Source organism: Cetorhinus maximus, chromosome 22, assembly GCF_964194155.1.
Source record: "Cetorhinus maximus chromosome 22, sCetMax3.hap1.1, whole genome shotgun sequence".
Lineage (NCBI taxonomy): Eukaryota > Metazoa > Chordata > Chondrichthyes > Lamniformes > Cetorhinidae > Cetorhinus > Cetorhinus maximus.
The window spans coordinates 77,588,904-77,602,317 of NC_135900.1; the positions used below are offsets into that span (position 1 = coordinate 77,588,904).

General features: G+C 46.7%; 1 protein-coding gene across 1 annotated transcript; it reads right to left on the minus strand.

Moving 5' to 3' along the window:
* Positions 1–2,716: 2,716 nt before the first annotated feature.
* Positions 2,717–10,504, minus strand: LOC144696804 (polycystin family receptor for egg jelly-like). Its single transcript, XM_078568551.1, has one exon. It carries the CDS (start codon positions 10,502–10,504, stop codon positions 2,717–2,719), a length of 7,788 nt encoding a protein of 2,595 aa, XP_078424677.1.
* Between the last annotated feature and the right edge of the window lie 2,910 nt (positions 10,505–13,414).

Sequence of the window (13,414 nt, forward strand, 5' to 3'; positions counted from 1 at the left end):
CATCACACCCGCTGCCAGCGGTCACCCAGAATTCAGCCCTTTACCTTTGGTTAGTCCTTGTGCTTTTCTATAATTATTCTAAACCTCATGACACATTTGTTCCTTTACCAAAATGTTCCCAGTGAAACATACTCTATTTCTTCCTCTTTATTCCCAGCAATCAGATCCAGAACTGCCTCCTTCCGCATTAGACTGGAGAAACCCTAATCAGGGCTGTTCTCTTGTACACATTTCAGAAATTCCTTTCCCTCCTTAGATCACCACATTTGCCCCCATCTGCTCCCTCCCATTTCTGAACTATTCTTTACTCTTGTCCTATTTGCCTCTCCCAGTCTTTTGTGCACATTGCTTCTCCTGGTATTTTCTCATTGTTTCATCCTGGTACCAACCTCACAAACAAATTAACTTAAACTATTTGTTATTGTTATACAAGTTTTAATTAAAAAAGATAGAGTATAACATTGTGTTATTTTATGAGTTTCTGACATTTTGCTTCATGAGCAGAACAGACATTGAAGGAGCACGAGTTCACAATTAGTTCAGGTCATCACAGAACCATTTTGCAATATTGAACACTGTTTAGGATTGAGGGAAGCTGGAGTGATATTTGGTGTTATCCTCGCAGACTGTTCTTGCACCTGTAGGTTTGTGCACCTTCTATATTAATGATAGCAATGTATACTACAGTCTGACAACTCAGGACATACTCTCCGGGTAGTGTAATGTGTTTCAGGGGGCTATATAATTGTTACCTCCTAAAAAGCCTTATTGGTTTGCAATGGGAATCCGTCCATCCGTCCGTCCGTCCATCCATCTGTCCATCCATCCATCCATACATTAATCTGTCCATCCATCCATCAATCTGTCCATCTGTCTGTCCATCTATCTGTCCATCCATCTGTCCATCCATACATCCATCTGTCCATCCATCTATCTGTCTGTCCATCCGTCCATCTGCCATCCGTCTGTCCATCCATCTGTCTATCCATCCATCCATCCATCAATCTGTCCATCTGTCCATCCATCCATCAATCCGTCCATCTGTCCATCTGTCCATCCATCCATCAATCCGTCCATCTGTCCATCCATCCATCAATCCGTCCATCTGTCCATCTGTCCATCCATCCATCAATCCGTCCATCTGTCCATCCATCCATTCATCAATCCATCCATCTGTCCATCCATCCATCAATCCGTCCATCTGTCCATCTGTCCATCCATCCATCAATCCGTCCATCTGTCCATCCATCCATTCATCAATCCATCCATCTGTCCATCCATCCATCTGTCCATCCATCTATCTATCTGTCCATCCGTCCATCCATGCATCTATCGATCCATCTGCCTGTCTGTCTAACCGTTTGCCCTCTTCTGCGTCCCAAGTCAATATCTAACTATAGGTTAATGGATGATCTTTCTGATTGGTTCAGGTTAGAGCCTTGTCCCAGCTTTCTCATTGGTTCAGCATTTTTATTGTTAATAAAAAAACAACCAATCAGATATTGAGGTGTCTCACATTCCAAACATTGGGGAGGTTGTAAGTGTTGCCATTACGTAAAGTAGATTATACTGCAATGAATGCCACACAATTAACTTACTTTTTCTACTGGAGTGTATAGAGAGCTGCTGATGTAATATCTCCTGCTTAACTTATTGACTAAAGTTAACATTACCACATTGAATCCATCAGAAAAACAAAGTTCTGTTAACTCTCTGGAACCTGCACTATTTCCCATTCACAGCCTAACAAGCATACAAAGAAAAGCCTTAGAAATCAGAGGATAGAGAACAAGGTAACTATACATTTGTAAAAGTTAGGCTTCAGTTACAGTAATGTGTGCAGTCTCAGGTGTTCTGTTAAAGAAACTGCATTATGGCCATAGAGAATGTACATTGATGAATCATCAGGATGATGCCATGGATGGGATTCTGTAGTTTTAAGGGGAAATTTGAGATATGGGGTTGATTCCACTTGGTAGAAAGGACTAAAGAAATTAAGGGTACAAAGAGTTTTTGACCGTTTCCTCATGTTGGGGTCTCAGTGACAAGGAATTACTGATTTAAATGAGTCAATTACAGAGTGAGGAGAGCGGTTAGGATAAATATAATTATACAGATGGTTAATATAGCATGGGATAATATGCCATAGTGAGTACTTGAGACTACTGCATCTTTTATGGGAAAATTAGACAAATGTTTGAAGCTGCATCATTTCACTTTGGTGTATTAATTAACCTAAATAAATCTTACTTATACTTTTAGCCTGCACACATTGATCTGACTGTAGTGTTTTTCACCCTTTGGAACAGATGTGAGTGTGTGGTGATTATCCTATATCATACCCAATGAACTACACATTGCACTTTAAAGAATTAATCATTAAATCTGGACACACTAAGCCATACACAACACTTACAATTGTGCAAGATTCAGCCTTCAACAGAAATTGGCTTTTTGTCATGAATACAATTGGAAAATAGCTCATATCAAAAGGAAACCTTGATAATAAATCACCCATTGAGCAGAACTTTGTACCGAAGGGCAATACCCTACCAGCCTTTCTTTCTTTTTCAGGATTACACTTCTTTTGAAGGTTTCTAACCATAGGTCTGAATTTCAGATAACTAGGAAGGATTAGTAATCAGATAACTAGGAAGGATTAGTAATCAGATAACTAGGAAGGATTAATAATCAGATAACTAGGAAGGATTAGTAATCAGATAACTAGGTAGCTCATCCTCTTCCCTTTCACGTTCTTTTGCTTTAACCCATAGGTGCGTTCAGAACCTTGTCCATAAAACAAATTTGCCAGAATATTTTTCCCATCTTTTGGAGGTGTTTTTCTCCTCAATGCATACCAGATACGCCTGGTTTCCTGCATTACAAAGTTGGCCACCTCTGCCTCCTTGGATGGCTTCTCATGGATGAACTGTTTCATCTCTCCATAAGACAGAATGACCACTGATTCCAAGAGGTTTATCAGGATACACTGCATAACAAAGAGAAAGGATGCTAGGTAGATGCCACCAATAATCTTGCTGTAGGGAAAATCCGTTTGGATAAAGTCCCCTATGTGGTAGGACACAACAGTTTGTGTTGCATGGATCATGGAATTGAAATTCTCGTCAAATGAACCAAACAGCAGGTAGCCAAAAGCTATAAAAATAAGGGAATATAGTCCCATTATTACAGCTAGGGAGCAGATAGCAGGAGAGCTTACAGCAATTGCCTTTTGAGCTAAGCGCACATTGTAAAGGAACCGTGCATACCTGAGAAGTTTCAGTATGGCAACAAAAATGAGGAATGTAACATTGAACCTGAGTAGTTGATCGAAGGCGGCAATAACATGAAAAGCAATGAAGGTGTTTGGGGTTTTCTTGTAGAACTCTAGCATTTGCTGTGACAAGATAAACTTGGCCACGTAAAGGACTATGGTCACCAGCAGCAGCACCGTCATCACCAAACTGGAAATGTTTTTGAGTCTCTTGAAGTACCTGTAACCTTTCCGTTTTATTTTCTGACACTCATCTATGACAAATAGGATGAAAAAAATAATGATGAGGACACTAAGGAAGATCCAGTTTGATTCGCCCCTATTAAAGAGCCTGAAGGTGAAGGGTTTCACCACCAACTTCTTGTTGATCACACCAAAAGGGACTGTCTCTAAAATCAGAGAGATGGAAGTGAATAAGTCAACGTTTGCGTTATAAATGGTGGTTTCAATGATAATGGCCCAGGTGCTCCTGTCAACCCAGCTTGCGTTCTGGAGAGCCAATAGTTTTAATCTTGAACTTTGCAAGCTTGTTGGGGAGAAGTAAAGGGAGTAGCCCCCCAGTGGGTACACGTAATATGCCCCATGTGAGTGATACAACCAAGGGAAATCTATAGGTTCATACACCCAACCTGTGTAATCTAATGGGTTTCTTACTGTCACACTTCCAATAGGCTGCTGCCAGGAGCCATTGTAATTCTTGGTGTCCTGTTGATTAATATTAAACAAGGGTCGGCAATGATGCTTGCTCAGAAAGGTGGACAGGGCACTGGGCATCCAAAAACAGTCTACCGATGCTAGTTCAGATCTTAGCTGGCGCATTCTTGGCAGGCCCAGGATCCTGGACCTGGTGTCAGACAGAAAGGCAGGGTTGGCATCCTCGTGAATCAGGGGCAAGAAGGTGAGGTCCATCCATGTGTAGAGCTCTTGGATAGTGTTAACCTGCTCCAGGTTCTCCGAGAATTTGTTCCCAATGATGCAGTTGTAAAAGTAAGCGTTGTTGTAATCTGTGGAGCACACCAGGTACGTAAGCAGTCCAAGGAAAACAAGGTGTAACAGGATTCCCTTGCAAAACATAAAGGCCTGAAACCTGAGGGTCACTTTCTTCTTGGCCAATATTAATTCATCACCTTCTAGTGGTCTGTACGGCTTCCTGACCGGGACCTCTGACCGGAGGCAGTCAGGGTCGTTCTTTGGAAGGTCGTCTGTGCTAACCTGCAACACCTGAATCCCTGTGGACCAGTCTAGATCTCGGGGACGCCTGCGTCTTAAAGCAAAGATGGCAGCAAAGACGATGATCTTCAGAGGCTGCAACAGAAATACACTCTGGCTGAAAGAAACTATAGAAGCCATAAGCCACAGCCAGGAGGTTTCGACACCATAGGAAAGCCCATAGAGTACGATGAAGACTGCTGACACAGCTGACAATAGGCACACAAGGCACCAAGCCAAGTACAAGAGACACCGAGACAGAATGACACGTGTCTTGCTTGGGCCTATATTTTTGGAGGGTTTGGCAGGTCTTCCTTGTCTCTTGTATTTTGCAGGTCTATTCTGATGAAACCATGCCATTGGTTTCAGCTTAGTTGCATGTGCCACCTTCTTTCCACCCGCTTTCTCGATGCTTTCCTCACTATTAATTTGATCTGCCACAGATTCTGAGATGATACAGTTATCTTTCCTTTTTGTCAAGGGATCCTGGATGTTGTCCGCACCCGCGATATAGGATAAAAAATTGTAACGGTCATCGTCTGGTGTCTCTGCCACTTCCTTGGGACTCACTTTGGCCTCACTGGCCTGTTCGTCTGTCTGATACCAGTCCTTCAACCGCTCCCTCAAGCTATTTGGCTTTGTGTCAGGGTTCTCAGGTGAGTTGCTATCAATTTCTTGGTTTGGTTCAGGCTCTGTGCCTTCTCCTGTTACTGTTAAAGAAGCATCTTTCTCCTGTGCATATATAAACAGAGTGGACATTAAAATTTCCACTGGCACCATCACCAACGCACTTTCAACCCCAATCACCAAAGATCTCAGCAGTCTTTGCAAATGATCTTCGAGTTCCCTTTTTTGGAACAGCATAAGGTTAAGCAGCAAGCTGGAAAACAGCATGGTCAAACAACAGGACAATCTCTGAATCCTGGTGAAGGACTGGTTGACATCGTAGGCAAAGACAGAGAACCATAAGTGTTCTCTCTCAATCTTACTGGATGTTTCAATGAAGAATACATCCTTCCTCTTCAGTAGGGCATCAGGGTCAGTGACGGGAAATATCCTGTGTAACAAGCCATCTCCTTTCATGATCCCTAACCACTTCCGGCAGAAGAAATGCCAGGTCTGCTTGGTTAGCACATTCTGCACCTTCACCCTGCTGAGGTACCAGGAAGGCGAGGGTCCCACATTATTGTGCCAGACTTGGATGAACAGCAGCTCCCCGAGTTCATCTTTGGTACTGAGTAGGAAGCTGTCCACACTGTTTCTTCTGAAGGTCTTATGGTCTGGATGATGGAGAAGGTGAACTTCACTCTCCGCCAATGTGCCGATCAAGGTCATAAAAACATCTGCAGTCGTCCCAGCATCAAGACGGCCCCCTGTGTAAAAGGTCACCAAGTAGCAAGCAGCATCACAGGGGTCATTGTCAAGAAGAATGACAATCTTTTTCTTGTCGCTTTCTCGTTTTCTGTATGACCGCCAGAGCAGTATGAAGTAGATGAAAAAAATGACCAGAACTGTAATCAGAGTCACTAGGTTCCTCGGCAAGGTGTGAATCAGTTGTCCAGCTTCAAGCAGGTCGATGGTATCAGGCAACACCAAAACACTGCCAGTCAGGAACCAGGATATCTGCACGTTCAGAGCCCTCTTGAAGGTCTGATTGCCAAAACTCTCGCAGATACAGTGCAATCTCTTGAGGTTTGTAAAAGGACCCATTGTGCATGATGAAGATTTCCAAGTGTCAGAATTTCCTTTGAAAGTCAAACAGCTTGCAATGAAAACAGAGATATTGAGCCCAGCCGAAATGACCAGCTGAGGGCTCGTGTACTCTGTCTCAACAGCGACGGTGATGTATCTGCTGCTGGTTGGGTGAGTTGCATTCTTCTGGAAGAGGTTGGTTGGAATCCTGATGATGTAAGGGTCCTGCACATGGTGGCCTTTGTTTACAGGCTGTCTTGGATTGCAGTCTGGGACTGTATGTTTCTGGGTTAGGTTATTAGTACCGTTCCCTGAGTAAATGCTAACCATGAAGATGGGGTTCAGGTCTACAAATAGCTGGAGGAAGACTTCTTGAGCTGAAGTGGAGTTCATCGCAATTGTGAACTGCCCTATGACCACATCACTTCTTCCGGGGTCGATGACCAATCTGATGGGTTGGGTCGACGTAATGTCCTTCCTGACCATAAAAAAGTCCACTTGCTTGGGGATCAAGTTGTGCAAGCTTCCAAGGCGATCCTGGATGGTCATGTGGCAGCTACTGACATCTGTAACTATGTGTGATGCTTTCCCAAGCCATGGTAAAGGATTCTGTTCAAACTTGTAAAATACAGAGGATACTGGCTGGGTGGCTTCACCAAAGCTTTTCAAAACTGGGTACATACAGCTGGTACAATCTGGGTCAGAAATATAGGAGTCCTCGAGCTTGCGTTTCTCAACTTTCTTCACAATTATTTCCCATTGCTTGGTCTGCAACAGGGTATCTTTTTGTCCTGGAACTTTACTGTGAGACACGGCATCTGTCAAAATTTTCAAGATGGGGAAGATGTTAGTTACCACCTTCTTTTGGTCTGTGGTTAGTGAGATGCCTTCCTCTGTGCCTTGTACTGGGAACTGGGAAGAAAAGGCAGCCATCACATTGGAGGCTGCGGTGAGAATGCTGCATGACAACTGCTCAGTTCTTTCGGAGGGAATCACATCTTCACTGGTGTAGTTCAGCAGAACAGAAGAAAGTTCCAGTAGCTTGATGACAGCAAGACGCTGGGCTTGTTGGTTGACTTCATCTGGTTTCTGTGCTGCTTCAAAGATCGTGGCAGATATTTGATTGATAAGCTTGGGGGATGTGACCGGAATGTTGGTGGAGACATTGACAAGAGTTTCACGTAGCTTAGTGACCTTGGCCTTTTCCCTACCCATGAAACTGTTGCCATTCAGCTCAGCAGCAACTTCGTAGAGCAGCTGGTTTGCTTTCAGATAATCTGTCTCATGCAGCAGGGTTGTTAAAGGTGCCTTCTCTCCTTCAATGAAGCCCGACAGTTGGTCCGCCAGAGACCTTTGGCCCAGGTCAACTGGGAGATCGTACACTGTGGCCCTCAGGTTCACCTGCGTGTAGGCATCATGGCTATCAAACACTTGGACAGCAATAATCAGGAGGTGCTGGCCGAACATGCTGCCCACTGGCAGGAGAAAGGGTGGAGACTTGGGACTGTATCCAAAATATACAATTGTACCCAACAAGTCGTTCTTCAGACTGTCGATACTGCTAGTTGGGTAGAAGGTTTTTGCAGTCACCTTATAACTGAGGGGGAGATCACTGTCCTCGAAATTCACACATACTATTGTGAATTTTGTCTGAAGGGCCCAGCCCTTTTTTGGGGTTATAACGCAACGTCCTGCTCTTGGAGGAGAATTAAGGTAGAAGCGGTACCGGTTGAGGCTATAGGCACCACTGGGAATGGTTACTCTCAGTTCAAAATTATACCATCCATTAGACAAGTGCACAAAGGACATGGGGTTCAGTGACATGTAAGACAAAGAGTTCCCTGTAGAACTATCAGAAACCCAGTCAATAATGAGTTCAGAAACAGCACTCCCTGAAAGCAGGCTCCAATGGTACTTCAGCCCACTGGAACTCGGACAATTGGAACAAGTCCCATTCAAGATGAAGCGATCTGTTGGTATCAGGGATGTCTCGCAGTTCTCAATGCAAGTTATTAATACCTGCGGTACAAAACCAGAGTACACCGAGATGGTTTGGTCAAAGTAACTGGTTCTTGTGTCCTTCTCAATGACAACTCGGAAGTAGAAGTCCTTTTTGGTGATTAGCATGTGTGATGGGATAACCAAGGTGTCGGGTATAGCAGAGATCCATTGGAGATCAGGGTGGCCAGGGTGGCAGTACTGGTTTCTGGAGAGGGTCATGGTAATGTAGTCAGATAATTTCCTTGTGCAGTACCAGAAGAAGTTCAGTCCAAGGTGTGGAATGGATGAATCAGGGTCAGCGCTCATTGAAGCGTCCAGTGTGATGCTGTCCTCAAAGCTCACAGTCCTATAAGAGCCCCCAGCAATCCGCGCAACCAGCTCACTCTTAGTCACCTTGACCACGGCTTGACATGAGTTGTTGAGGTACGGCAGAGTGGGATCTGACGTGGACATGGTCACATTGAGAACAAAGAGATAGAAACCATAGTCCAAGCTGAACGCAGGGAGATGCAGGGTGGCAGTGCTTGTCCAAATATGAGGCGGGAGGGGCACACTCTGATTCCAGTCTGGTTGCGCTTCTATATCTGCAATTTCATAAATCATCCAGGAGATAGTCACCGAGAGGATACTATTGCAGTGTAAACCCGAATTCCCGTAAACAGTGAGAGGGGAGCCCTTGGTGTTCCGGATGATGGTGTCAGGAGGAGGTGGATGTTCTATAGTGGGTAAAGGCAGGTGGCACTCAGGCAGGTTACAGAACAGAACGGAGTCCTGGGAAGTGGTACTGTAATTACCTACACTTGCCCTAAGACTTAAAATCATCTCACCAGCTGTCGAACAAGTCACCCTGGCCAGGAAGCCTGAATATTCCCTAGGATTAAAGGGCAGCTGGACTTCCGGGATGTAGCTCGGTGCATCTTCAACTTTCTGATTGAAATCATACAAGTGGACCGCAGTGCTATTATTCAGCTCAAAGCTCCAGGCACACTGCATGGCAGGGTGCTGGAGGGGAATAAACCAAACCACATTAACCGGGAGCCCCATATCAACAGGACCACTATTAAAGAGGGGGAGACTGACGTTCATGTCCTCTAAGGAATTGTAAATAGTTCCTTTTAGGTTCAAGTAGAGTTGGATGGTGACATTATACTCATTAGGGCTGGTGTAGTCTATTTTAAACAGGTGGCTTACTTCAGGAGCTTGGAGAAGTAGGAAGTGCCGATGGCTGTCAGGAGGGGTGTCTACCTTTGAATAGTAGAGCTGGTTGTCCGAGCTGATGTAGTAGAAGGCTGTTCCTGACATCGTGGCATTGGGCTTCAGCCAGAGGAGCCTCCCGTGATTTACGAAAAGCACGGCCCCCTGGTGAAAGGTGATGGTGGTGGCGGAGGTCCGGATAGAAATCCCGCCCACCTTCAGCAGCAACTGGGTAATGCACTCGTTCAGCTGGGGCCAGGTGCAGGGGCAGATCTTACTCTCAATGGCATTGGGGTGAAAGGTGGAAGTCCAGCTGCTCTGGCCAGCTGGTCTGGCAGCCAGCTGATAGGTGAGGAAGCCGCCGTTGGTCCACAGTTGCCAGGATATGATCAGCGTCGCCCTGCGCTGGATGGTCGCAGACTGGGTGCTGAGGAGGTGTAACAGCACTGGCTTCACCTTGAGGGAGATGCTGAGAGTGGTGAGGTTCCCATTAATGAGATCCAGGTTACAGTAGTAGCTGCCAACCTCAGGATACTGCACCTTAACTGTGTAATGGAAATCGTGGGAGCATGCCACCTCCTTGCCCGGCGGGTAGCTTCCACTGGGGATCTGGCTCACCTGGCTACTAGGCAGGGTGGTGGAGTGGGGAGTGCCACCTGGGCAGGTCACCGTGTAGTTCCACACTAAACTGTTGAGATTGGCACACCAGGCTAACTCCAGGTCCCGAAACCTGACCAGCACTTGGTTGGGGCGGAGAGCGAAGAATTGCGCCCTGAGCCTGGTGGTGTAGATGGTCACATTCAGATAGTGGCAGGTGGGGCAGGAAGCAGACCTGTATACCAGGGTGATGGGTGAGTCTGGGGGCACCCTGCTCAGGTTCTGTCTCCCTGACCACTGGACAGCGGAGGCCACTCTGCGCTGGTTGATGAACCATGTGAGGGTGGGTGGTGGAGCCCTGGTGCCAGTGTCAGGAGTGGATGTGTATGCCAGCTCTACAGAGCTCTGCCACAAGCAGGTATATCTCAGCACCGAGTCCTCACTGTGTCTCACTCCAAACTCACACTTCAGGAGCACAGGAGGGGCTGGGATTGCCTGAACGGCCACAAGCCCAAAGCACAGCCACACAGGCAACATCGCACCCGGAATGGGGGCAGTTGAAGGCGGTTGGCGATAGGATGACCGGTAGCAGTTTGAAGGGAACCGTCAGCTCAGACCGAGCTCCAGACCCCCGGACACTGTGACACCACAATCCCGGAATCCAGGCTCGAACTCGCAGCCGGAGGGGAGGACATGCCCCGCTCTCCATTCAGTCCGGGCTCCAGCCCGTGGGGAGGTCAGTCCCGGGCCAAACCCCACACACCCCGAAAATACACACACACACCCCGAAAATACACACACACACCCCGAAAATACACTCACACACACCCCGAAAATACACTCACACACACCCCGAAAATACACTCACACACCCCGAAAATACACTCACACACACCCCGAAAACACACACACACACCCCGAAAATACACTCACACACACCCCGAAAATACACTCACACACCCCGAAAATACACTCACACACACCCCGAAAATACACTCTCACACCCCGAAAATACACTCACACACACCCCGAAAATACACTCACACACACCCCGAAAATACACACACACACCCCGAAAATACACTCACACACACCCCGAAAATACACTCACACACCCCGAAAATACACTCACACACACCCCGAAAATACACTCTCACACCCCGAAAATACACTCACACACACCCCGAAAATACACTCACACACACCCCGAAAATACACACTCACACACCCCGAAAATACACTCACACACACCCCGAAAATACACTCACACACACCCCGAAAATACACACTCACACACCCCGAAAATACACTCACACACACCCCGAAAATACACACTCACACACCCCGAAAATACACTCACACACACCCCGAAAATACACTCACACACACCCCGAAAATACACTCACACACACCCCGAAAATACACACTCACACCGAAAACACACACACACCCCGAAAATACACTCACACACCCCGAAAATACACTCACACACACCCCGAAAATACACACTCACACACCCCGAAAATACACTCACACACACCCCGAAAATACACTCACACACACCCCGAAAATACACACTCACACACCCCGAAAATACACTCACACACACCCCGAAAATACACTCACACACACCCCGAAAATACACTCACACACCCCGAAAACACACACACACACCGAAAATACACTCACACACACCCCGAAAATACACTCACACACACCCCGAAAATACACACTCACACACCCCGAAAATACACTCACACACACCCCGAAAATACACTCACACACACCCCGAAAATACACACTCACACACCCCGAAAACACACACACACACCCCGAAAATACACACACACACCCCGAAAATACACACACACACCCCGAAAATACACTCACACACACCCCGAAAATACACTCACACACACCCCGAAAATACACACTCACACACCCCGAAAACACACACACACACCCCGAAAATACACACACACACCCCGAAAATACACACACACACCCCGAAAATACACACTCACACACCCCGAAAACACACACTCACACACCCCGAAAACACACACTCACACCGAAAACACACTCACACACACCCCGAAAATACACACACACACCCCGAAAATACACACTCACACACCCCGAAAACACACACACACACCGAAAACACACTCACACACACCCCGAAAATACACACACACACCCCGAAAATACACACTCACACACCCCGAAAATACACACACACACACACCCCGAAAACACACACTCACACCGAAAACACACTCACACACACCCCGAAAATACACACACACACCCCGAAAATACACACTCACACACCCCGAAAACACACACACACACCCCGAAAACACACACTCACACCGAAAACACACACACAGCCCGAAAATACACACTCACACCCCGAAAATACACTCACACACACACCCCGAAAATACACACACACACACACACCCCGAAAACACACTCACACACCCCGAAAATACACACACACACCCAGAAAATACACACACACACACACACCCCGAAAACACACTCACACACCCCGAAAACACACACTCACACACCCCGAAAATACACACACACACACACCCCGAAAACACACACACACACCCCGAAAACACACACACACACCCCGAAAACACACACACACACACCGCGAAAATACACACACACACCCCGAAAATACACACTCACACACCCCGAAAATACACACACACACACCGAAAACACACACTCACACACCCCGAAAATACACACACACACACCCCGAAAATACACACACACACACCCCGAAAACACACACACACACACCCCGAAAACACACACACACACGCCCCGAAAATACACACACACACCCCGAAAACACACTCACACACCCCGAAAACACACACACACACCCCGAAAATACACACACACACCCCGAAAACACACACACACACACGAAACACACACACACACACCCCGAAAATACACACACACACCCCGAAAACACACACACACACCCCCCGAAAACACACCCACCCACACACACCCCGAAAATACACACACACACCCCGAAAACACACCACACCACACCCGAAAATACACACACACACCCGAAAATACACACACACACCCGAAAACACAGACACACACACCCCGAAAATACACACACACACCCGAAAACACACACACACCCCGAAAACACACACACACACACACACCCCGAAAATACACACACACACCCCGAAAATACACACACACACCCCGAAAACACACACACACACACCCCGAAAATACACACACACACCCCGAAACACACACACACACCCGAAAATACACACACACACCCCGAAAACACACACACACACCTAAAAATACACACACACACCCCGAAAACACACACACACCCCGAAAATACACACACACACACACACCCCGAAAATACACACA

What these genes read in the sequence shown, in the direction of transcription:
- LOC144696804 (XM_078568551.1), bottom strand. Translation starts at nt 10,504, where the DNA reads ATGTTGCCTGTGTGGCTGTGCTTTGGGCTTGTGGCCGTTCAGGCAATC.